The following is a 25,342-nucleotide window of genomic DNA, read 5'->3' on the forward strand; positions in this document are numbered from 1 at the left end:
GACCAGTCAAGATGACCAAAGAACTCCAGACTATTTCTTCCACAGCAGCTTGAGTTTTTACTATACAGCACCTTGGGCAGGTTTTTCATGAAATGAACCTGGAGCTATTTCTTAAATGGCCCAGCTATATGAGCAGATGCCAATTCATAGAATAGTAGGCTCAGAAGGGACCAAGAAGGCCATCGAGCCCAACCCCCTGATCCTGGCTACAAATTTGACAACGGGAAAGATGGGTACTCTTTCCTCCACAATTCCTTCCAAACTGGTGCTTTTAGCACTTTGTGGCAAATGTTTTTAAAGTTTGGTTTTTGAACCTGGGTTTCAGTGGACAGATTGACATCAAAGGTAGTTCCAAATGGTACCCTTGGGATTCAGGAGGCTGCTTTAGATTCAGTAGACAAGGCCCCTAATGCACTGTGCTGAGTAGATAGGAATCAGCACTTACTCTCAGGCGTGAGCTAGTGAGAAAACACTGGAAGACCGCTTCTCACAGCTCTAGGAAAGTAAACTCCTCAAGGATTTGCATTAATTTTGTACAGTGCTACAAACATCCGAAGGAAATGCTGCAATTAAGAATTTGCATCAAACAAATGAGAGGAGGGGGGTTCAAGCAATTGCACTGCATAAGTTCAAGATACTCAATTTTAAAGCTCTATATTAAGAATTTGAAGACAAAAGAACAACAGTTATCAAGGTAAGCAACTGTTTTCTCATGTGAGCAACACTCGCCAAACTATGTCCAGTACTTTCATTTTTTAAAATTGACTATTTTTTTCCACAAGCACAAGGAGGTTGATCTAAATTGTATGGGCCGCTCTCTGAACTTGGGGAGAGGAATACAGAACCAATCCCATGGAAAGGTGGAATGAAGCTGAGAGACTGTCTTAACTGCAGAGAGACATAGAAGTGTTGGTGTGACCTTGTTGTTATTACATTTTTATACTGCCCCATTCCTCATTGGGCTTTCTGCATGGTTTACAAATTTAAGAACAAACAATACAGTAATCATATTTAGAGAAAACAATAAATGAGTATAGCAAAGGCTGATAATCTGCAGCAGTTAAGGTAAAATTAATGCATGGCATAGCCATGCATATAGTAAAAACAATTTAAAATCTATTGAAATGTCTGGAAAATAAAGGTTTTCACCTGGCTGCAAAGAGAAAAGGATGGTGCCAGGACACCTCCTTGGGGAGCATGTTCCAGAGATGGGAAGCAACTGCTGCAGATTATCACACCCCCTCTCTTTTGGGAGGGGTTCGCTGAGAAAGACGTTTGTGGATTAGAAGGACTTCTTAGGAATGGGTAGGAATGTCGGAGCAAGGCACTCCTGCAGGTAACCTTGTGAGGGCTTTGCCCTCCAGACAGGTGCCCTGCAGCTGTCTTGCCGTTCAACTCCCATCAGTCACAGCAAGGTTGCCCACCTGGCTGGGTTGTAGGTCAAGAATGCAGGGGGCTGGACTTCTAGCCAAAAGGCACCGCCTGATCTTGGTTGTGTGGGGGCCAGAAGTGGTGCGCTCTTTGTCTAGACTCAATCACCCGCTTTGTACATGTGGAAAGGTTCGAGGAGGAGGGAGACCGCTTGCTCTAGGCTGGTTCTCCTGGGATCCAGGAACCCTCTATAATCAGCGTCTGGGTTATTTGTGGAGCCGTGGTTCTGTTGCAGGGGTGGTCTTGTGCTCCACCCCCAGGTGTGAAGAGTAATGCCTGGCCTGGAATTCTGTTGCACAAGAGCTAATGCAAGGCTTGTAGATTAAACCTCGGCTTGCTTGTGCTTTGCCTTTCTCCTGCAGGCATTTCAGCAGATGGCTGCAGCATGAAAACAGCTGATTTTGAAAGCAGGCATGAAGTTCAGTGTCTACTTGTTTGGCTATGAATAGGGACCATGGTTTTCTATCCCACTGGAACAGGGCGGTTCTGTTTTCATCAGTTGCTCCTGTTGTGAATGGCCACTGCTGCTGTCCTGTATGGGTTCATTTATTGCCATTTGATTCAGCAATTACAACTTTCTTGCTACAGTGTGAGGTCTGTCTGTCCGTCCGTCCGTCTGTCCGTCCGTCTGGTGTGTGCACATGCGTGTGTGTGCTGGGGACCCACATTCATGCCAGGTGAAAAAGGTCGTTCCTGTTTCAGATGAAGCAGGATCCAGTGTATGAAAAATTGTGCTAAAATGATAGACAGGATCCTGCAGCAATCAGGAATGAACGTGCAACTCATTTCCAGATCCTTCCCAATGCAGAATTTAGCCCTTCCCTTCATTTCCTGGGTCATGGCTAGAAGTGCTGGTTCCCATTGTGGAAGCACCGGATTCCTCGAAATTTTGCTCTAGGCCTGGTTTAGTGATTTGACAAGTGGGCTAGAAAATAGGACTCTTGTCCTTTCTTTCCAGCTGTGCAGCCTAATGAATGTTCACCCCTTTGTAATCCATTTTGTGAAAGGCTTTAGCTCAATCGTAGTACCTCCGTTTTCAATATTCATATTCAACTGAATTCATATTCAATTCTCCGACATTTTTGCTTTAGAATGATCACAGCTAGCTGTACTTTGATTATCCTTCAGAGGCACGGAAACCAGTGATAGACTCACCCTGTGCAGCTAAAGTGCTAACCTGCACATTCAGGATATCCATCCCCTTCTGTGAGGCTGGTAGCATTTGCCTCCTCGCCTGTGTGAGGAAAGAGAGGAGATCTGAGTCCCATCACCTAGCCGGAGCCCCCTGACCAATTTAGGATTCGTCTCCTCGTTGACGCCTCTGCCTTTATGGGTGGCTCCTAGGCTATAAATAGAGGGGGGTGGATGTGTCTGCCAAAGATTTCATATTAAGCAGGGACATCTGAGGCTTCCCTAATATAGTTGGGGGGCTTGAACTCTGCTCCACGTTCCGGCCATGCAATTCGGAGGAAATTTGAATGCAGTGCTGAGGCCGATCGGCCGACAGAGCGGCAGCTTCATGGGCTTCTGTGAGCCTGGCTAGCTGGGGGCACCTCCCGCAGGGAAAGGGAGCTGCTGGGCACTCCAGCTCGCGCTGCTCCTGTCCCCGGCAGGGCGGCAATTAGCCCATCGCTCATGCCAGGCATTGCCTCCTCCAGGACTGGCCGGCCTGTCTTTCATGGCTAATTAGGGAGTTGTGCTCATCCGTCTCCACTGGAAGAAACATTGCGCCTGTTGGCACTCTGGAGCTGAGCCAGGTGTGTAGAGCAGGGACACCAAGGCTGAACCCTACTCTCAAGGGGCCAAATCCAGACCCTAGAATCCACACCCCAAGCACCAGTCATTGGGTGCTTTCCCAGTCGCAACATTTCCCCCATTCTTAAAAGCTGGAAAAAGTTCCAAGGGTTTCCTTACCATGCCACAAGCTTTAAGCTAAGATATGCTGGAAAGTGGCTCCTAAGGGAATTCCAATAGGAATGCGCCTCTTAGACCAAACGCAGCTCTCTCCCTGCAGCTAAACACCCTGCTCCACTCATGTGCTGGACGGTTTGAGCACAGACTAAGCCGGACATAACCCATGGCTGCATTCAGGTGCACAGACCTTTCTTCCAGTTTGCTGTTGTGTCTGAGACCAGGGCAGGGATCATGACCTGCAGGGTCCCCACTCTCCCCATGGCCCCAAACCTACTGTTGGACTCAGGAAAGAAGCTGCACTTTCTGGCTGCAGAAATCAAGAGCTGCTAAGGTTTGGCCTCGGCCGCTGGTGTGCCACTTACTGGGTGGGCTCTAAACATTTCTGTGGCTGCCATGCGCTTTTTGTCAGGACAAAACGAGCAAACGCCTTTCCATAATGCTGCAAAAACCCCACACTGAAGAACATGGTACGGGGTCCCCAACCTGCCCCCCCCATCCTCCCTCCACACTGTGCAACTGAGAGGTTGTGAAAGTGTCTTGCACGGATTCCTCCTTCGCAGTCCCTTCAGAGGTTGCCTACACGCCGCATGTGTTTCCTGCTTATCGAACAGTGTTGCATGCACGTTTCATTTCTCATGGTGTATTAGAAGGAAAGAAATTGGTTTTAGAGGGGAAATCATGTTTCATAGGCATTTGCTGCAGCCAGGCCACGGAACCAGAACAAAGAACCTAAGAAATGTGGTGAGCGTGTCGTGAGCGGAGCCAGCTGGAGCCAGGGGTCAGACTAGATGGCCCAGGAAGCCCTGCTGACTGGCTGTGTTTTTCTGTTTCTAAATATGCCCTCAATGTGTATTTGGCTGGTTAATCTGCCCCCGCACCCCATTAATGAACTGAAGTGGATCCGGATTAAGTGGATCCGGATGAAGGGACTGCATGGTTTCACGGCCACCTCACCATTCTTACATGCTCTGCCTTTTTTGAGAGGTCACTAGCCTCACCTTCAGTCTTCAGCTTAACAGCTCCCCACAAAACAACTGGCAAACCTTTGGCAAGACTCTGCCACAGGTCGTGCCCAAGTGCCCTTGGCGCATGCTCCGGGGTGCGGCTCCGTGGTGGAGCAATGCTTGCATGCGGACGGTGCCCAGCTCCAGGCAGAGCTGGGACAAATCCCTGCAAACACACCGGAAGTCTTTATTCTCAAATGTAGCCGTCTCTTTAGGGCCTTGAAAGCAACTTAAAACGTGCAACAATGCAAAATGTTAGCTTTTATTTTTTTAAGAAACAACTCTAGAACAATTTTTAAAGTTTTTAGCAGTGTTTAGTTTGGGAGGCCCAGGATGCCATTCCCTCTTCCACTCCCAAATATTTTTCTGCCGGTGGTGCAGAATACTGCCCATAAAGGGCCAGTCCTGTGGCTTCCCAAGCACATAGGTTAGAGCTCAACCCAGCTGCAACTTGGCAAAAGAGCTGCAGGACCAGAGCTGGGACCTCAGCCCCAGAGAGCCTCTCCCTCCACTTTTAACTTTCTGTCCTCCATCCTCCATTAACACAGACAGCACTGCCAGCATGCAATCTTTTGCCCTCCTCCTCTCTTGCAGGCTTCTAACAGGAGCTGGTCTCACTTTCTGCTTCATTAGAGAGCTATTAGCAGTGGGCAAAAGTATCTTTCACTCTCTGTGTCCCGTGATACCTCTCCAACCAGCCTCTGTCCCTCTTCTGCCAGCAGCATCCATTAAATTACCATTTCAGGTCAGGAGCAAGAAGTCTCGCTTACACATTTCCAAGCATTCAGTATTTCTTTTTGTATTGTGCATTAGGACAAATGGTACCCACAATAACGTCACATGCCAAGAAAAGATTTCTTCCCCATCCCATAAAGAGTACATTTAGTCCGTTGACTTGATACTTGCCCGGTAATTAGAGAGCTCAAGTAGAACTAGATACAGAGGATGGGATGGGTTAGGGCTTACTAGGGGAAGTTCTGTAAACTCGTTCAGAAATAGTTTTGAAAGGTCTGTACATGCATGTAAGCGAGCGAGCAAGCAAGCAAGCAAACACGCACATTATGGGGCCAAACGGCCGCCAGTGCAATATATGACCTAAAGGAAGAAGTGTCTCTAACTGCTGCCCACATGCGTTTTTTGAATTATGTATGTGTGTTCTCAAAATTGAGTGTGCCTTTCTCCCCAGATTTCAAAAGAGGGAGCCGGTGTGTGTGTGTGTGTGTGTGTGTGTGTGTGTGTGTGTGTGTGTGTGTACACCCAGCAAAAAGAACCGTGGGAAAATGTTCTGGCACGGCATAATTATGCTGGCACAGTTCATGGCCAATATGGGCTGCGACACAGGCAGCACCTGTAAATATGAAAAAAGAGTTTCTCCTGGGGAGGAGGTGTGTCCAGCTGGACAAAAGATGGTGCCTATTCTCGAAGTGGGGCCTGGCTATTCAAAGTGCTTGTATTCACCCCCGGTTCTAAATATAAAGAGGAGAAGGACCAAGCTAGCCTCAGACGTAAACCAAAAAAAGTAACCTTTGGCTCCACCCCAGTAGAGAAAGGCACCGAACCATCTGGCAAAAACCTTTGCTGAGAAGAGCAGCAAAGATGCTATGGGGGGGGGGGGAGTGTGCATGCGCACACGTGCGGGTGGGCAGGTGGGCAGGTCAGTGAGCGAGAGAGAGAGCGAGAGAGAGAGAGAGAGAGAGAGAGATCCCTTTTGGAGAACTTCAAGCTTCTGAAGAACTTTGCACACCACTGAAGGGCTTGTTATCCTCCACGGGTGCAGAAGCATGGAAGCAGGGACGAGCCTTGGGGGCCTGCAAGAGGCTGGAAGATGACCTGTGATACTGCTAAGAAGTACTGCAAAGCCGTTTCAAAGCCTGCCCTTTTCTTGGCACATTAAAGGGCTCCATCTTGGCCTTTGTCATTACCCGATGCAGCGGGGCAAGCAAGGTGGGCTGGAAGCTGCATGCCCGCACGCCTCACTGCCTAGAGAACGGTGGCAGGCAGGTGGAGGTCCTCCGGTGCAGCTGCCTGGTGCAGGTCATCACAGGCTGCCGGTACGTGTTGTGGGCCTGCCACCTTTTTGGCCAGGTGCTCTCGATGGGAGGTACCAAAGCAAGAAGATTGTCCCTGTAGGAAATTTCCGCATGCATCTGCCTGGGTGGCAGAGGGACCGCGAAGGCCTCGGACAGCGTGGCTTTCCGGAGGTCCCCTTTCCTTGGCCTGGCGGATCCAGTGGGGAAGAAAACGGGACCAGCCCTGGTCTGCTTTTCCCCACTGGATGCTTTAAAGTGCTTGTGCAACCCTAAGATGTCAAGCAATGACAAAACTGTTTAACCAACCCAGATGTTTCTGCAAGATGGCTGGTCTGCGTCGTCAGTGAAGCCAGAAGCCCATCGTGACGGGGGGTGGGGGCGCTTGCTTTGGCTGCCTTGGTCCTCCCCGGGCACTTCATTGGGCACCCCTCCCCTGGCCCATGTGGGCCTGGGCTCCATCTCCTTCAAGGGCTGGCGCTGACAGCACTGCAGCTCGCGGAGGTCAGTTCCGTCCTGCTTGCACCTCACAGTGCTAATTGAATTAATTCTTAAATTGGTGTTAAAGCTGCCCGTTAGCAACATGCTCTCTGGGATGCCATTACAATATAAAATAGTTAAATAACATTAGGTAATACGATTGAAAATAAAAACAAAAAAAATCAGAATAAAATACTTGCATAAAAAAAAAACATATATTAATATAGTTAAAAAAAACTGTGCACTGATGTCTAGACGGTAGCAAAGGTGCCCTGGAAAAGGAAAGCTGCCTGAAGCTCAGCTTGGTGGGTGCCTGGAGAATCTCTGGCGGAAGAGTTCCATAACTGGGGGGCCCCACTGACAGGGCCCAGACTCACCACCTCGTCCTCCTCCTCCTCCTCGGGGAGAGGGCCTCTGCAAAGGGCGCCAGGTGAAGATCTTGGACGACGGGCAGGAATACCTGGGGGAGGGCACTCCTTAAGGTACTGTGGCCCCAAGCTGTTTAGGGCTTTGTGTGCTGTAGTTCAAAGCTTGAATTTGGCCCAGAGAGGAGCAGGTGGTCGGAGTAGCCGAAGGACGTTGTCGTGAGCTAGGCGTCCCCTTCCAAGCAAGACAGTCTCTTCAGCCACTCTTGGAAGAGTCTTAACATCTGGCTCAGCCATCCCCTCATCTTCCTCAGAGTCCGAGCCACCAAGCCAGCCAGCCCTTGTGCGCGCCTGGGAATCTCATCCCCGTGAGCAGCATGACAGAGGACGGGTCTGATGTGCTCATGAGAACCGATCCTTGTCAGCGGCCCCGCTGCCCTTTCCTGCATCTGCAACTTGGGACAATGACTCGTGCTTTTCAGAAGGGCTGCAGGAGCTGATGGGTGATGGAGTCCCCTCCCTGCCTGCCCCGGGTTAAAAACACCGTGCCTTGGAAGGGAGAGCAGGGTGAATGTCAGGGGAGGGATGGGAAGCCATGTCTTCCTCCAGCCCTTGGAGGACTGCTGTTCCCATTAGCCTGAGGCTGCAGAGCTCATGGTGAGGCCTGAGGGTCGCTGTCGCCCCACCAGAGCTGGCCGGCCATGTTCCCTGCCCATGTTATGGACGGCTTCTGGAACTCTGCCCGGCTGCATGTTGGTCCTCAGGAGTGCTCGAGGTTAAACCTCTAGATGGAGAGGGGCTTCTTAGGGGCACACACATGGCCTGGCACGGGGTGCACAGCTCTCCCCTTTCATCTCCTGCAGATGCCCTCTAGGACTACTCAAGACAGCAGCACCCAGTGCAGCAGGTAGGCGGAGGAGCCTGCCCCCGGGCCCCAATTCCCCCGTTCACGCAGGAGCATGCAGAGATGAATGCACTGGTGTAGGAGAGCGCAGGGATGTTCTAGCCTGCAGGTAACAGGGACCACCTGGAGTAGATTTAGCTCAAGACAGAAAGTCTGACCGTCGTGCCCTTGACCCCAGTGCATTCTTGCTTCTCTGCTGAAGCAGCTGGAACAATTACCCTCCTCCGCCCATGGCCGGCACTTGCAGTGGTTCAGCGTGGCCCCTCTTTCTACTTCCCCCACCTCTGCAAAACAAATGATTTAAATCTAGTGTTAGCATCCCTTTTAAGGAGGCTGACTTCTGAAATAAGCACACACTTCAGGCCTTTCTTAATGCCATGCTTGCCTTCTCTTGAAAATGAAGAACTCGTCGTACCAAGCACTTGGGTACTAAGGTTGGCTCCCTTTTTTGTGTACAGAACATGGGCTTGGAAGGGAAACATTTTTCCCAAGGGATATGTCAGAAAAGAGGTGGATAATGCAAACTCAGAGGTTCTAAGTCTCCTGAAATGACAGACATGCCCTTCCCAATCTGGTGGCTTCCAGATGTGCCAGACCATAATATTAATTACATATCTATACTGCCCATGGAAGAGGTCTCTGAATGGTTCATAACATTCAGATTTCAGCCAGCTTAGCTTCCTAGCTGAGTCAGGATCAGGCTATATGGAAGCACTTGGGACTTCAACTCCCAACATGCCTTTCAGCCAACCATGAAACAATGGAATTCAAACGCATGACACCTTCAACAAAACCTGGCGAGCACCCCCTTCCGAGTTCCAGTCGGTCAGCCACACCCAACTGCAACTCCCCTCCCCTCCCCACAGCACTGGGGCTGAGGATGATGGGAGCAGCCCAGCACTGGGGAAGCCTGGAGCAAGTTGTGCCGATTCTCAAAGGCACGGCCTTGCTCAAGCACACATTTCGCACTTGCTGCCACGGACGGAGTGCCTGGGTTGAATGACTGGCAGAGGCAAATGCCTTGGCCTATCAAGAGGGGGAACAGGCGGGTCCTGATCAAATCAAGCTGGAGCTTTCCCTAGAAGCCAAAAGGACAAGCCTGAGGCTGTCCTACTTGGGACGCGTCCTGGGGTGGCAAGACAGACTCACCGGAAAAGACGACCATGCTGGGCAAAGACAAGCTGTTAGGGAGGGCAAGTAAGAGATGGGCTTGCCTCATAAAGGGGCCCTACGGACAGAGCATTTGGGGGGCTTTCACTCATAGGTCGCTGTAAGTTGACCCCTGTGGCCTGATGGCATCCTCCCTGTTAAACTGGGCAGGCCCGGGGCTGCCCTGAGCTTGAAGGGAGACCACTGCAAACTGCATGTTGCCACCCCGAGTTCCAGAATGGGGGATATCAGCACAATAAGCCAGGGAGGACCTGAGGGTGCAGATCAGCAGGAATTGGCAGAAGTGGCAGGACAGAGGCCTGCTATCAGCGCCATGTCACGTTTGGTGTGAAGGGGACACCTGCTGGTAGGATGGGTGAATGGCACCTTTCCACAGCCTGCTGCCCAGGAGCAAGGTCAACCGGAATCCGTGCATGGAGGGGGAGTCGCAGGCATTCATACTGCTGAAAGGACGTCTATCTGCACAGAATTAGCATCTGCTGATTCTTTATGTAGTGGTACAAATGCCAAAGCAACTCCTGGACTGTAGAGCGCAGTGCAAGTCATCTCACCGTGGCGAGGAAGACTTACTCAGTCATTCCTTCGGCTGGCTGTCCAGCCACGTACCTGTTCATGGCACGTCCAAGGCCTCGGCTGATCTCCCTTCCTCTGGCCCATGAGCATCGCATGGGATAGCCCTTGAAACTGTAGCGCAGGTGAACATCTTCCTACCCTACCACAGACTGCTTCAAGGAGAATGATTTTCCTGCTGATTGCCATATTTTGACCCAAGTATATATGGGGAGGGGGGCATAGGCAGGCTGATGCCCCAAAGTTGCTTTGAGTACAACCCAGCCTGCTTTCTGAGTGGCGCTGTCAGTACCAAAGCATCCACGGAAGTCATTTTCAGGCAGAATTTGCAGCTCAGTTTTTCACATCTGTGTGTGGGGATTTGAACTAATTTTGAATTGTGGTGCTGGAGGAGACTCCTGCGAGTCCCTTGGACTGCAAGGCGATCAAACCGGTCAGTCCTAGAGGAGATCAACCCTGACTGCTCTTTAGAAGGCCAGATCCTGAAGATGAAACTCAAATACTTTGGCCACCTAATGAGAAGGAAGGACTCCCTGGAGAAGAGCCCAATGCTGGGAACAATAGATGGCAAGAGAAGAAGGGGACGGCAGAGAATGCGGTGGCTGGATGGAGTCACTGGGGCAGAGGGTGTGGGCTTAGGTGGACTCCAGGGGATGGTGGAGGACAGGAGAGCCTGGAGGAATGTTGTCCACAGGGTCACGATGGGTCGGGTGCAACTTCGCGACTAGCAACATTAACACAAGTAGACATTTGCTTTAAAGTGCATTTGTTAAAGCAAGCAGATGCCAGTGTAGCTTGTCACAAGTAGAATGAAAAGCTGACTAAAAAAACCCAGTTTGTTCAGTAAGCAGGTGATGGAGGTCCTGCTAATCTGAAGAACAGAGATGGAAGGGGTTCTTCCATCAAACCCCGAGCCAGAATCCCATATCGCCAATATTTCTCAAATTTATTTTTCTGGTTTGGAATGTTCAAAGGCATGTCATGCATATTCCTACAAACAACCTGGTAAAGTCGGCCTGGTCCTTCACATGCAAAGCTGGGGTTGATGCGGTGAAGATGGGGGCATTCAGGGAGTTCATGCTCGAAGGACAGTTTGATCGTTTGATCTGGGACTTTATGCTTCACGGAGCAGTTTCTCAGCCCCGACGGAGCGATGCTTTGCTTGCTGGCTTCAGGGAAGCTCCGTGGCCAATCATGTCACACCCGCTCTTCAGCAGACGCCCCTGCAGCGAAGTTCCGCTCCAGAGATGCTACTGAGTTCAAGCAAGCCAGCATGGTTTCTGCAAGCTCATTTTATTTGTTACTATATAAAGAAGCATACAGCATTCATTTGGGAGGGGAGAGAGTTTGATTCCCTTTTCAGTACTACTCAGGAGTCGAACATTTTGCAAAAACAAACAAACATTCTCTGTGTAGACAGGCATTTCAGAGCCTCTTTCCAAACAGGCCGCTTCCAGTTTTCTCTGCTGTTATTGCACATTTTGAGAAAGTCCTGATCAAGGCACAGAAAAACTAAAATCATGTAGTGCTTCTACAGTAAATGTTTCAGCACAGACTATGCAACATAAAACTATATCCTTTGAACATGTATATATATACATACATAAAAAAGAGACATGCATTAATTAGGCTTAGATTTCAACTTCTGTTGCTTCGTAATATACAAATAAAGTATAGTGTAAACAAATGGCATGCACATAAAGAAGAGCAAAATTGGATAGGGTATCTGAGAGCTATGATGCTTAAATAAAACAAAAATATATAATTTACTAGTCCTCAATGTTTATGTGCCATTCTCATCCTAGTGGGATTTTGAAAGTTCTCAGTTTCTTTGTTTGGTTTATGGATTGGCAGCTTGAATGTAAGACAGATATGGCTTTATATTATTTACTTATTTGTGTTGTACCCGTGCCCAGAAAATGCTCGCATTTAAAAAAGGAAAAGCTTCTTCTGTGATTTCATTTAGACGTAGCTTCCCAACCGGCTCTTTGGCTACTGAAAGGGAATAAAAACACCTACAGCATGATTGGCAATGTCCCATTCCAGGAAGCCATGCTTTGTATAAGGCCTTCTTTTAAAGAAGGGCATTCGCTTCCCCCCCCTCCCCTCCCACCCAACCAAAACAAGGCACATATTTGGCAAGCTCGGGTTCAAAATGAAATTCAGATTTTTCTCTCAAAATAGTTATGTAAAGCGTTTTAAAGAACATTAAGCCAGTGGCTACAGCTGCAGCAGCGCTGTAGATTATTCCAAAGTAATGGGGTGTGGTTGCCATGGCGACGCTTGTGAGACTCAAGCACGGGGTGTGCAGGGGCGTCCTCCCATCGCCCCGTGAAGCCGCTTGGAGGCAACGTCACGGCCCTCCCGCAGCCGCCCAGGAAGGCGCCGGGCAGAGGGCAGGCACAGCGGTTCTCGGCAGGCGCTAGTTTGGAGGGGCTTGTTCTCAGGGCTGCTAGATAAGGCACAGCTGCACGCAGTGGCTTCCGAGGAGGCACCCGCTTCTCTCGGCCACGGCCTTCTTGGCGGAGTCCAGGCTGGGAAAAGTGACCAGGGCTTCGCCGCTCGGCTGGCCGCTGAAGTTGTAAAGCGGGAGGACGGCGTCTGCGTGAAGCTGCAAGGGTGGAGCAGACGGTTAAGATGTCGCCGGGCAAGCAGGGCCAAGCCAAGGGAAGAAGCCCGACCCAGAGCCAGTCCCGACACGACTGTGCACCGCCGCCGCCAGCGGCCCGGCTTCCCACGGGCTCCACGTCTTCCCGGCACTCGCGCTGAGACCCTAAAGCCCAGCCCAGGACTGGCTCAGCTGTGGAGGAAAGGGGATCTGGGACAAAAGGTCTAAGGTCCCTGACCAAGCTGCCTTAACGCCCCTCTCGCTCTCCCAGAGGCCACCTGGTGAAGAGCAGCTGGGCCTGACCCCTTCGGCATGCTAAGGTCATGCTCTCTCGCAGCCTTGCCCATGCTGGCTGGGGATGGTAGGGGTTGTATTCCAATACATATGGAGGACACCAGGCTGGGAACAACTGACTCCAAGCTGTGGCATCTCCCAGGGAAGTTTCGTGGGGCAGCCAACCTGAGACCGCGCAGAATATTAAAATCCCGGCACGCAGCTTGTGGAAGCTGGCAAATCCCTTTCCAGGTGCAGCATTTTTGACTCTTGGCACAAGCCTCCTTCCCTGGGCTAAAAACAAGAATTAGGCATGCCTTCCTGAGTACATTTTCTAACAGAAGGGAAGGGGGGTGGGCTCTAGAAAAAACCAACCCACGTTTCTCCCATGGATGCGTTTTCAATTGGGTTAAAGATCGGGCATGCCAATGCCTGGAGAAGCGCTCCTCTGTAAATCACCGCAGGTGTTAGCCATGCAGTGTTGCTTCTTCCCATTCTACAGACGGCAGAACTGAGGCTGGGGGGAGGCACCTAGCCCAAGGTCAGCTAGAACCGCCTGCCAGATTCAGATCTCATTCAAGAGCCATGCTGCAAGAGCCAATTACAGCCACATTCTGCAAGACTCTAGTCCCAAGTAAGGTGAAATCCCTCATTTACAGAGACACACGCACACAAAAAGGAGCGCAAAATAGAGGAAGCCACTCCGTAAGTCCCTGACTGAGCCGGCTCCGGGGAGCTTAGGGACATGCAGGGGGACTGCTCAGGACAGCACCCCAGGGCCCCTGAGAAGCAGCTTGCCCAGAGATGGAGCCTCCCCTGCAAAGCTCAGCTCAAGCGGGGGCCACAGAGGCATTAGGGGCCGGCCAGACACCCCACATTGTACTGTGCCCCCATCCTGAGCAGGGATGGGGGAATGTGGGGCACTCCAGAAGTTCTTGGACTGTAACACCTATCAACCCTGTACAGCAGGCCAGGGCTGATGGGAGTTCCAGTCCACCAACTGCAAGAGGACCCATGTTCCCCACCCATCGTGGGCCAACAGCCCCACAGAACTCTGCAGTGCGCAGGGGTTGTTCGACCATGTGGAAAGCGGCCCCCGAAAGCCGCTTGCATGCAGAGCTGGTTTGTGCTTGGAGCGTTGGACTTCACGGTTTTGCATGGCTGGGTTGTTTTTTGTATGCCACTTTGGGGGGCCTCACCCTTAATGACGGCCTCCGAACGATTTTAAGCCAGCCAAAAAGGCAGAGCCCCGCCACATGGCCCTGTAAAGACGTGACTTCAGAGTTAGTGTTACAGCCGGGCTCTTGCTCGAGGGACATGTCTCTCCACTGTGCAGAGCGTGCCCCCGGCTCTCTTCCATGCACCCCCCTGGAGCAGCAGATGTGTCTACACCATGGCTGCTTCTAGGGGTGCGGGAATCTGTTCGCACGTGCAGAGGTGGGGAGCTGAATGGGGGATCCAGGTTAAGGTGCATGGCTACTTGGGGGGGGGGGGGCGGGGATACCAAAACAAAGAGCAAGAGCACCCTGCAAGGGTGCATGCGGTCCCCCACAGGATCAAAACCCCTGCGTTGCAGCCTGTGTGGTCATTACAGGGGGCTCTGCTGCCGAGGACACTCATGTAGGGCTGTGAATTCGGACAGGTCCATCTCCTTGCCTAGGTCCGCTCTGCCCGATGCGAGGAGAAGCCTCGGCAGCGGATCCACGCCGAGACACTTCCTGGGCACCTCTTGGGTCACGTTCTCGTTGGCACAGGCCAGGCTGTGTCTGGACTGGGCCAGTCAAGCTGCCGCCACTGCCAAACCACTTCCTCCGGCCATGTGCTCCTCCTCACAGGGGGCAGCAGGAGTGTGGGGAGTCCAGCCCCGCACCAAGGAGATGGTTCTGCCCTGGCCAGGGAAAGGCCTTACAGACTCTGGGCGCCAAGGTTGGCACCCCTCAGCCTGCTGCTTCCCGACCCGCATCCCATTTCTCTGCCGGCTCAATTGCCAGATCGAGAAGGAAAGGCTGCACTGGAGAGCTGTGGCACTTGGTTTGCTCAGTCCCGTGTTTGCTTTCATATGAATTCCCCTAGCACTACATTTCTCATAGCCTGGGACAGAAGATGCTTGTTTGTTTAAAACCGCTTTCCCCAACCTTGGGCCTTCCAGACACTTGGACCGCGACACCCAGAATTCCCCGTCAACGGCTGGATGGGAAGTCTGGCGAGCTGTGGTCCAAATGCCTCCGAAGGCTACCAGGTTGGGGAAGGTGGGTTTAAAAGAAAGAAAAGAAAATCGGGATGAAAATTAAAATCACTCCCTTGGAGCAATGCCCGAATTAAGGCAGAGAAGCAGGAGCCAAGTGGTGCATTTCTCAGGAAGAGCCAGTCAGCCCACGCGTGATGCCGGGCCTCCAGCTCTGGCTGAAGAGGGACCACTGAGCGATGCTCCATCAGCCACGGAGGCGGCAGCAACACGCTCCTCCCGCCTCCAGCCGCTCTCTGTCCTTGGCACCGTCACAGCCGTGGGGTCATCCGGGCTGGCGCCTTCGGGGCCACGCGTTCCACAGATCCTGGCCGCAGCGCTGGCTGCCTGGTCCGAGGTTACCTCAGCCTCTGCCTCTGCCTCTGTGCTGAGAGGGGACCCATCACCGACAGGCCACAACCATCCTTTGCATCGGAGAAAGGGGCCGGAGTCAGCGGGGAGAGGGCTGGCCAGTCATGTCGCCCCTCCCTGTGCACTCCCGGGCCAGGCTGCATCCCCAGCTTTGGCCCCCCTGCAGTCTGCATTTTGGCCCCAGGCCTCAGCGTGCGTGAAGACCCTCAGCCCAGGTGCCGCCCAGAGCTTCTCCCACGGACCCTTCTGCCCAGAAACGGCTCCCACCACCTGCTGGGCATGCGGGGGATGCCGAGGAACAGAAACCTCCTCCTCTTCTCCAGTGTAGGATCAGCAGAGCAGTGGGATCCCTCTTGCCATCCCAGTAGCAGCCTCCGGGCCACAGTCTCCATTTGACGATGGAGCTGGTGGGGCCAAGGAGGGAGGCCAAGCCTCCGCAGGCCACAGGAGGCCCGCAGGCTGAAGGTTCCCACCATGTTCCACATGCAATCGCAGGGCATGGCTCATGGGAACACGACCACCATCGCTCTGCCTTCCTCGCCTCCACACAGAGTGTGTTGTTGCTGCTGCTGCTCCGTGTCCAGCAACAGACGCAGAATTCTTGGAAATGGATTTGTCAGACAATAATCAATACGAACCACCATCATTTCGAACAAGAGCAGTTTCCAAGGAGCCAAGCAGCCCCTGCCCGAGGGCCTGGCCGCCCCATCGTAATCATCAAAACCGCCACTGGGTTAGTTGATTCATGCAAGGCACCAAAGCAAGCAAATGTTAGTGGGCAGAGACCCCACCGCGGGCTAGGAAGGGGATGCAAGGAAGAAATCATTTCCCGCAGAATTGTTTCCGATCACCACCGATCAAGGGCTGCACTTCTGCCAGGCCGAGCTTACCTTCACTGGAGGTTACAAGCACTTACAAACAAACCCAGTCTTTCGGTGCTTGTAACACACTCCTTGCTTGGTCGTTGAGTGGAATGAGGTTGTTGTAGTCGTCAGGCGCGTACTACAGTACAAGCGAGAGAAGGGGCGTCATCTTCCGTCAGCCAGCCACACAGACCAGCACTCGCAAGCGGGACGGGAAAGCGGCGGCCAACAGAGCCGGAGAGCTCCTGCCCTGCCCCATCTTCACCTGCCACCTGAGCCTTTCACCTGGAGGGGCCGGCTGCATCTGGGGGCAGGTGAGCTGCATTCAATGTGCTGGCATCCAGCCTCCCTTTCAATGGAGTTGCCAAGCTCCAGGCAAAAGCCCCCTCTTTCCACTGGGAAATCGCTCCTGCCCCCAAGCCCAGGATGGAACGCCGGCATACAAAAGACTGCAAACCCCACTGGCTGATCCCGGAGCTCAGTCCAGGGCTTGGGTTCCCTGGTGCAAAACCAACAGCGGGCCCATGGCGTTCTGCCCCCCGCCCCCCCCAGCTCACTTTCCTGCAAAAGGCACTACAGAACAGAGGACTTTCAAATGACCGACAAAATGAGCTTTTTCTTTAGTGGAAATCCCTGCCCTTACATCTGAATTGAATTTTAATATGCAGCTGCATCCTTGAAAAGGGTTCAGTGGTACCTCGGTTCACGAACGCCCCACTTGACAACCAAATCAGGTCGTGAACAGAAATTTCGAAAAAATTTTGCCTCAGTTCGCCAGCTCCACACTGGGTAACAATCATGATCACGGCCATGTTCCTGCATGAACGCGGTCGCGATGGCAGCCGTCTTCCCCACACGAGCACGCCAAACGGTAACCTCCTCCCCACCCTCCATGAAGGGGACGCACGAGGGCGCGTGTGCCTCAGCCGAGGCCTTCCTGGCTCCTCACAGCTGCCGCTTCCGAGCCGGAGGCAGGTCCCCTCGCAGGCTCCGGGATGGGGAGCAGGAGTGGGAGGCGGGGAGCCGGGCAGGGGGCGGCCCCCCCCGGCTGGGAGGGGGCCGTGAGGAGGGCGGTGGGGGGGCGGGGGACGGGGCTGTGGCCGGCTGAGCGGGGTGCCCCTTGCCTCTTCCCGCCGCCTCTGCCTCCGGGCTCCGTGAGGTGGCTGTGGCTTGGCCTGCAGCCTGGGGACGTGGCTCATACTGCACTTCTGTGGTTTAAAAAAAACGCATGCTTATTTATTTAAAACTTTTATTTGCCGTCCTTTATGTATAACATAAAGCTATGGTAAAGAACAGATTAACCTTATTTACAATGAACCTTATGGGGAAATTTGACTTGGCTAGCAACTAACTCGGGTTGCGATCAGAATCGTGGAACGAATTAAGTTCGTGAGCCGAGGTGCCACTGCATATTGTATGGTGCCTCATGGATTTTATTGTGCTGTGAGCCATCTGGGGACCCTGTGGCGAACGGGGCGGCATATTGATCGAACGAAAGAATGATAAAACTGCTGCAACGACTGGCATGGGGTTACGCTTCGCAAGCTTTGTGGAAAGATGCGCATGCTAGCAAGGGGCGTGTGGGAGGAGAGAGGACACACAGGCGTGCGCCCCTCCCTCCATCGGCATTCCCTAGCTCTGACCCTGGGGGCCAACAGTCGCCCCCAAGGTGGTGCTTTAGGAAAATAATGAAGGTCTGCCAGAAACCCCGAAGGACCAGCCCCAGCTCCCTTTCCTTGCAGGTAAGCTGACGCAACACGGAGGTCACTACAGGACAGGAAAGGATGGGTAACGTCTACCCCTATATGAAAGACGGGGCTCCAAACGTTTCCGTAAGTGCGACCCTCTTTTATATTGCTGTTAATTTTAGGGGCTTGTGGGGGAAAAGACCTGAAAATTCCCCCGTGGTAACTCTGACTCCCCCCCCTTAAGGCAAGTTAGGCATTTGCAGTCCATTTTTAATGTAACCAAAATCTGACCCTGTAGGTCAGGAAAACAAAGAGCGTGTGCCACCGAAAAGGGCAAAAGGGGTGCCTGTTTGCATGAAACGTGCATGTGCTGATTTAAACGCAAGGATGCAAATGTAGACGTAACTGTTCCAATTGAAAGAGAATTGCAGCACGTTTCACCATGGGGTGGACTACTGGCCAGGTGAGCAGCACACCTGGCGCAGGTCACCGCCCAATGATGCAAATGTGCATGTTAATTTCTAGGCTGGGCCTGGACTGGACAGTCTTTCAAATGAAGGATGCCTTCAAAATAAAGGACGGGCCCCTGGCAGCCCTTTGAACGGAGGACTGTCCTCTGCAAAAGAGAACACCTGGCCAGCCTGCGGTTTTGCTGCCAAGTTCACATGCGGCAGCTGACCAGACTAAAAGCGGCCGGGGGCCTTTCTAACCACACGGCCTTCCTAGCCTGATCCATATGGGGCAGCTGTAAGATCAGTCCTCTGGTCAGCGTAGCACAGAACGAGGAACGAGCCCCATATGAACGGGACAATAAGATAAAATCATAGAAGGTGCAGCAAGACTCTCACGGCGAGTCCAGTGTCACAAAGCCAAGTCAAAGAGCTTCCAGAAGAGAGAAGGTCCAGATGGTGTGGAAGATCTAAAAGGAGCTAAGCAAGTCTTTCTGCCCACCGAAGCCCGCGACTGAGATGCTAGCTCGGGAAGGTGGGAATGCCCAGGAATTCGGGAGAATTCTGCCTCTGGCCTCCTCACTCTGCCCAGCAGCAGGATGAGCTCCGCCTGCTTGCAAAGCGGAACACCCACGATCCTGGCACGGCCGTTCTTTCTGGACACCCGCAAGGAAGTTGTGGGGCCATTTAGAGGCGAACAGAAGTCTTATGAAATGACTCTACCTTCTGCCAGCAAGGCACCCTCCCTATGTCCTGGATCACAACTCCCATCAGCCCAAGCAAGCATGAGATAGACGGCTAAAATCCCTGATAGGACTTCATTCTGGCGGAGCAAACTGCGGAAACGTGAGCCATGGTGAACAGGGCTTTTGCTCATCACGATGGGCTATCCGTGGTGATTGCACAAGGCTGGGGAAGGCACCATCATGTCGCAAACCTGGGCAATCATGATGTGAGGTGCTCCAAGGCAGCCCTCCCAGACCTTGGGCCCGCAACACCCAGAATGCCCAGTCAATGTCCCTGCTGGGAGGGAATTCTGGGAGTTGTGGCCCAAATGCCTCTGAAGGCCGCCAGGTTGGGGAAGGCTGCCTTTGGCCTTAAGGTGCCACAACGGGCTGTGCTGCTTTTGCAGGAACAGGCTAGCATGGCGGCCTCTTTGGCCTGTGGCCCTGGGCAACAGGGCGACCTCTGCCTGTGGCAATTCTTCTCTGCAGTGGCAAGCGCAGCTAAGGAGGCCAGTGGTGGGGGAACTGTCTGGTGCCAGGATGAATCACCCCAGGGCCACTTAGCCCCCCCCCCGACTCCTTCGTCCCCCCTTGACTTGTTCCTGAGACAGCCCATTGGTCTGAAAGCCACGGGAGCTGCAGCTGATACATCTGAGGAGCCCCAGGTTAGTGGGAGCGAAAGGCTGGTCAGGGCAAACGCTGCCTGCCCCACCCAGCAGAGCCTCTCCCCAGCCTGGGAGGTGGAGGCTGGGGGTGGGCAGAGGGGCCCAGACCCGGCAGGGGTCTCCTGATGGGAGTCCCCTGGAGCGGCTGCTCCTCATCACTGCTGAGGGCTGCTTCTTCCGCCACCTCTTGCTCTGGCCCGGGCAACAGAGGCGGTGGAAGAGGAGCCGCTGTGGCCACCGGCGAATCGCCTCCGCCTGGCAAGCAGACAAGGGGTGGCCACGACGGAAAGAGGAGGAGAAGCCGAGCGGTGGTGGCTGCTGCTGTGGGAGGCCAGCTCCCTGCGGGATGGGGGGCCGGCCTGGGCACCTCCAGACCTGCAGCTGGCCCTGGATGTGCCACGATGCACTGAGGTGCTGTGTGGGAGCCCAGGCCCCCCCAGTGCAAAGCAGGCACTGCAAAGGGCAGGATCGGTGCCAAGCAGGCTGAGATCAGCGCCAAGGGGCTCTGAAAAAAGCAACAACCCGACTTGGCTTGGGGAGCTTCCATGCCTCCAGAATGGTGGCAGCCAGCTCTGACCTACAGATGTGTCTCTGATGCTGCAGAGCCAGGGCTCCCAGCCACGAAACGGGCGGGCGCAGAGTGCCTGTCAGGACAATGCCCTGGAATGACTCCCCCCTTATCAACTGCAGCCAAAGGGCAGCCCAAGTGCTTCCCTCTACCGCACCAGCTACTTTGCATGACAAACGGTGGAGGATAATTGGAGTGGACAGAGTGGCGCGGGGAGGGCTGAGAACAGAAGTGGAGTGATTAATTCATTTTAAAGGCTCTTGGACAGGATAACGCTCTGCCGGAGAGATCTGGAGACTGTTTAGGACGGGTGTGGATGCCAGACTCATGGGAGGGCAGGGTGTGGGGAGCACCTAGGAAGGATGAAAATGCACAAATATTCATGTCTATGAATGGAAGTTTGGAGGAAGATTACAGAGAAAATAAAAGCTGGATACCAAACAATCAGCTATTGCCGGTTCAAATTATTCTCACATGGCTGCAACACTGATTGATTAGCATTCTGAAAGATGAAAAAGCTGGTTGGGCAGATGTTTTTGGCAGCTTAATCATAACGTACGATGTGCAACTTTATTTTTAAAAAGCCCGCCCCCTGCGGATGGCAAGCCCCATCCTCCTGATCTGCAAGCACCCAGAGACAAAGGAGGGAGATGCTTTTCCCCCTGGGTGGGCCCCTTGTGGGACAAAACCTCACGTCTCCCGTGAGCTCCCCCACCACTGGCAGCGCATCTGGAGGGCCACAAGCTGGCCCCCCTCTGGCGAGTCACATGCACCTGGTGCACACACTGTCAGTCCACGCAAAGGCATTCCAGTCCTCCCCGTGGCTGAGTTTTCTGCTCCCTCCCCACAGACACTGCTGATGTAAACACTGCTGAGCACTCTTAACTCTGATCAGGTTGCTTGCTGGTTTTGCCCCCACCACCACCCCCCAGTACACACACGCGCGTGCGCATGCGATATATATAATTTTATGGTAATGGTTAGATCAAGAAATCAGAGAGGCATTGCTAACTTTTGGTGTCTGGGCCAAAGTTTGCTTCAGGCAGAAGCAGCTGTGGGGAAGCAGCAAACAGGTCAAAACCACAAAGAAGAAGTTGGGAAATTTCTGTGGAACCATTCAAAGAAAAGCAAATTTGAATTTTGTCTCTGCATTATTCAGATTTAAGCAAACAGTACCGTCCCCAGCCAGAGTTCAGCAAGCGGTCAAGTGTCCCAGTGCAACCCTGGGAAAGAGAGGCCAGGAGCGTAATCTCTGCAGGCAGAAATCCACAGGGGAAGGCTGCACTGCGCTTTGCCTCTTTTCTTTTCCCGTTGTAACCCCTGCTGGAGGGGCATTCTGGGAGTCGTGGTCCAAATGCCTCTGGAGGCCACCGGGTTGGGGAAGGCTGGTTTAAAGTATAGGCTACGAACATCTGTTTATAAAGCAGCTATGCTGAACGTCAAAGGGCCAAAAGGAGTCCTTCTTAGCATCAGAAAAAACACATCTCTAAGGACATGGAGAGAGACGAAAGGGCCTGTCCAGATAAAAAGAGGTCTGCTTAATTAAATCTATTACCCATAAAGCAATTCTGCTACAATAGTGTACTTCTTGGGGTACTTCCTTTTTGTTTCTCAGGGACTGTATTTCTGTCGGCACTCCCCGCACAAGGGGTGGGGGGAACAATATAGAGGAAGCAACATCGGCTTGCATTATGGGAGCAACCATTTATGGCGCCTGCTGTTGATTTTTATAGCACTTATTTTGCATGGGAAAACCCACCACAAGGTGAGCTTACAACAGGCTTCCCGAGGCAGCTGTCCTCCACATGTTTTGGACCTCAACTCCCATCAGCCCCAGCCACCATAACCAACCATTAGGAATGCTGGGAGTTCTAGTCTAGAACATCTGAGAGAACACTAGGTTGGAAAAAGCGGGTGTGAAAGGTCAACATTTTACGGTCAGTCAAGACTTTAGTTTGCACACAAATTATGTGATGAGGACTATTAGCATGAAAGATCAAAACAGTGTTATTACCTACGCTAAGCATCCTTTGCACAGTAAATACAAACTCTCACCACAAGAGGGCCCATTCCAAAAAAAACGCTGAGCATTAGAATACAGCTTTTTCAGGATAGGCACCAAGGGCTTTGAAACAGGACTCAGAAGAGTTCAGCACTCCCGAAACCTGATGGCTCAAAACAAGAGACAGGAAGGCCCCTGCCACTCAAAAATCAAAACCCCGGAAAAATTCGGAGCTTCCCCACCATTTCCCCCCCAGGCCAAATCCCAGGCGCACAAGATACCAGGAGCTGGCTACCCATTTTCCGCGCTGGCGGCAGCCCTCCTTCAGCGCAGGGGCGACGGAAGGGCGACGTGGCAGGAGAGGACCCGGTGCCGGAGGTGCACCTACCAGCGTCCACCCGATTCTACCATGGTGCAGGGCGGCAGGGGCGGTGTGTCGGGGCACCTTTCGTGCCACACAAGCCGCCCCCGTGCCCCACACGTGCCGTGCACTCACAGGCACACGGAGAGCCCAGCGGCGCCGTGGCTGCGCTGGCCACGCCCACATTCCCCCACCAGGAACGGCCCTTTTGAGACACGTGGGGGCTCGGCCTCCCCTTCGGGACCTGAATGCCGAGCACTGCAAACGGGCCAGGACGGTGCTGCTGAGCCATTTGCCCCCACTTGCAGCTCTGCTGGCGGGGGGCGGGGGGGCTTGAAATGACGTCTGCCACTCCACTCCTGCCGTGCCCGGGAGCCTGGCTCCACCATGCCACGGCCCCGCAAGGGGCTGAGCCCGGCCAACTTCCTGCAAAATCGTCCGAGTGGGGCTGCGGGCATGCCAGGAAGAAAGCCGCTCTCTAAGCATGGTCTTCATGCAGCAAAATGGCTCCACCCACATCCGAGATGGCCGAATCTGCTGGATTTGCAGCTTTGCAGAAATGCCAGCAAAACATCTTTCAGAAAGAAAACCCCTAAGGGGGCATCTTCCCCACAAATTACCCTCTGGCCCAAGGAGAAGAGAGTCTGATCAGCGCCCAAAGGATGTTGCCGGCTGCTGTGGGGCAGGTGGGGAGGTGAAGAGGAAAAATAGGGCGAACTGGGAAGAGAGACCGTCTTTCTGCCTTCTCCACCTCCTGCGCGCCTGGATGGGGACACTCCACGTGCAGGAGGGGGTGGAGCAGAGAAGTGACTCTCTATGACACATTACTGGTCTAACTGACCTTCGAGGACCTCAGAAGAGGGAGAAAATGCCCGAGATGGCCACATACATTGTATTTAGTTTGTTTCCATGTATATCCTGCCCGTTTCCCTCTCGCAAAGAACCTAAGGTAACTTACATGGTCTTCCTTCTCCCTGCTTTAATTCCAGCAAAAACTGTGGGAGGTAGGTTAGGGAAAGGGACGATGACTCGGCCCAAGTCACCCCCTGATCCTCGTGCCTGAGCTCCAGTCCAACGCTCTAACCACTCCACCGCTCTGACACTCTGTGCCAGGGGGTGTGGCAGGCCGGCCGGCAGGCCCACTGAACCGAAGCACTCACTCTGCAACATTCTGTTGCAGCTTCCACCGAACCAGCACGAGTGTAAGAGAGAAAGTGCCAACTGCAGCCCACTCCCAAGAGGCCAAAGGGCAAGGGAGGAGCCCAATACCAACCTGATATCCCTGGAAAAAGCTGAGGATTTCCTTCATTCCGGCATTATAGGGCAATCCCTGCATCCGAACCAGAGCAGCGTGCTGGGGAAGCATCGGAGTGTGCGAGGCGGAGGCTGCAGCTGCCACCGCCGCTTGGGGAGCCGCGATGTACCCCACCGTGGTGGGCGACACAGGAGGGCTGAAAGAGGAACAGAAGCAAGTGTTGTACCTGGAGATGTGAAGGCCGGAAAAAAGCAGGGAAAATCAAGAGAGGGCGCTTTTCTTAGTTCCAGCCCCAATTTCAAATTACAGTTCCATGCACCCTTTCAGAAGGGTTTTTACAGGTCTGAACTTTTTCCGATTCTGCACAGCTTGCAAGATCTTGGTCAAAATGCTAACTTCGGTGTACAATTCCACCCACAGGGACAAGTTCCCAGCCTGGAAAACTATCAAGCTTCGTAGTACCTGGGATAATAGGTGGTGTAGTTCATGTACAACTGTGCGGCCTGAGCTGGGTAATAAGTAACAGCAGGATTGGCAGCGGCGGCTGCAGCAGCGACCACGGAAGCCTGCTGGGTTCGAGTCGGAGGCAGGAGTGCTTGCGACTGGTAGATTGCTGCTTCGGCTGGAATCACGGCAGCTGCCGCTGTCTGGAAAGCAGCGTAGGCCGGAGGAGAAAGACCTACGGACAAAGCAGCGAGTGAACCTCAACAGTGAGGCGAGACCGATTCACCGGCACCGTTGTCCTTTTCCAGTTGTTGTCCAGCTGCGGCTACAAGTTTAAGAGCCCAAACAAAAAAGCAGAAGCCACGAGATTTGCATTGCCCCATTAGCCCATTCAGAATCCTGAATCCAGAGCATCATTTATTTTTTAAGCTCTGCTAATGATGCAGTGGCACAAGATTCAAAGAGGGAGGACTCTATCTCCTATAAGCAAGTCCTTATGGGGCACACGTCACCAAAGATAAATCAATCCACGAGGAGCTGCGAGGCGTGCCGGCCGCCATTATGAACACGCAAGTCCTGAGCGGGGCTGACATGGCTTGGCATGTTGTGTGCACCTGCCCGGTGGAGGTTCTTTGAGGCTTATGGAACCTCTGCATAATCCACAGTCCCTTTCGGAGACTTGGGGGTTGTTTAGCCCTCGAATAACACCTGCTGGCTGGAACTGCACAGCCTGGGAAGCCATGGCACACGCTGGACGTGACCTGCGTGTTCAAAATGGCGGCAGCATGTGCTCAACCCAAGGCAGGTTGCAGTAGCATGCATGTTCTTAAGCCACCTTTGCAAAACTCCCACACTCCACCATACCGCAGCGAACCTCCACCCCAGGGAAGCAAAATCTTGCATATCATGGTTTCGTGCACAAGGAAATTGGCAGTGCTGTTTACAAGTCAATCCTGACGTGTTGGAGTGCTCATCCCAAG

At 53.1% G+C, this 25,342-nt stretch overlaps 1 protein-coding gene across 1 annotated transcript in view; it reads right to left on the reverse strand.

Moving 5' to 3' along the window:
• Nucleotides 1-12,001: 12,001 nt before the first annotated feature.
• Nucleotides 12,002-25,342, reverse strand: part of ESRP2 (epithelial splicing regulatory protein 2) — a 54,179-nt gene continuing 40,838 nt past the window's right edge. The window contains exons 14-16 of the mRNA XM_044434136.1: nt 24,381-24,597; nt 23,937-24,114; nt 12,002-12,476 (exon numbers count right to left, since the gene is read on the reverse strand). Of these exons, the coding sequence (XP_044290071.1) occupies nt 12,318-12,476; nt 23,937-24,114; nt 24,381-24,597 (554 nt within the window). The 3' untranslated portion in view covers nt 12,002-12,317. The remainder of the gene's footprint in view (nt 12,477-23,936; nt 24,115-24,380; nt 24,598-25,342) is intronic.

This window comes from Varanus komodoensis, unplaced genomic scaffold (genome assembly GCF_004798865.1).
Source record: "Varanus komodoensis strain SLA01 unplaced genomic scaffold, ASM479886v1 scaffold27, whole genome shotgun sequence".
Classification (NCBI taxonomy): Eukaryota; Metazoa; Chordata; class Lepidosauria; order Squamata; family Varanidae; genus Varanus; species Varanus komodoensis.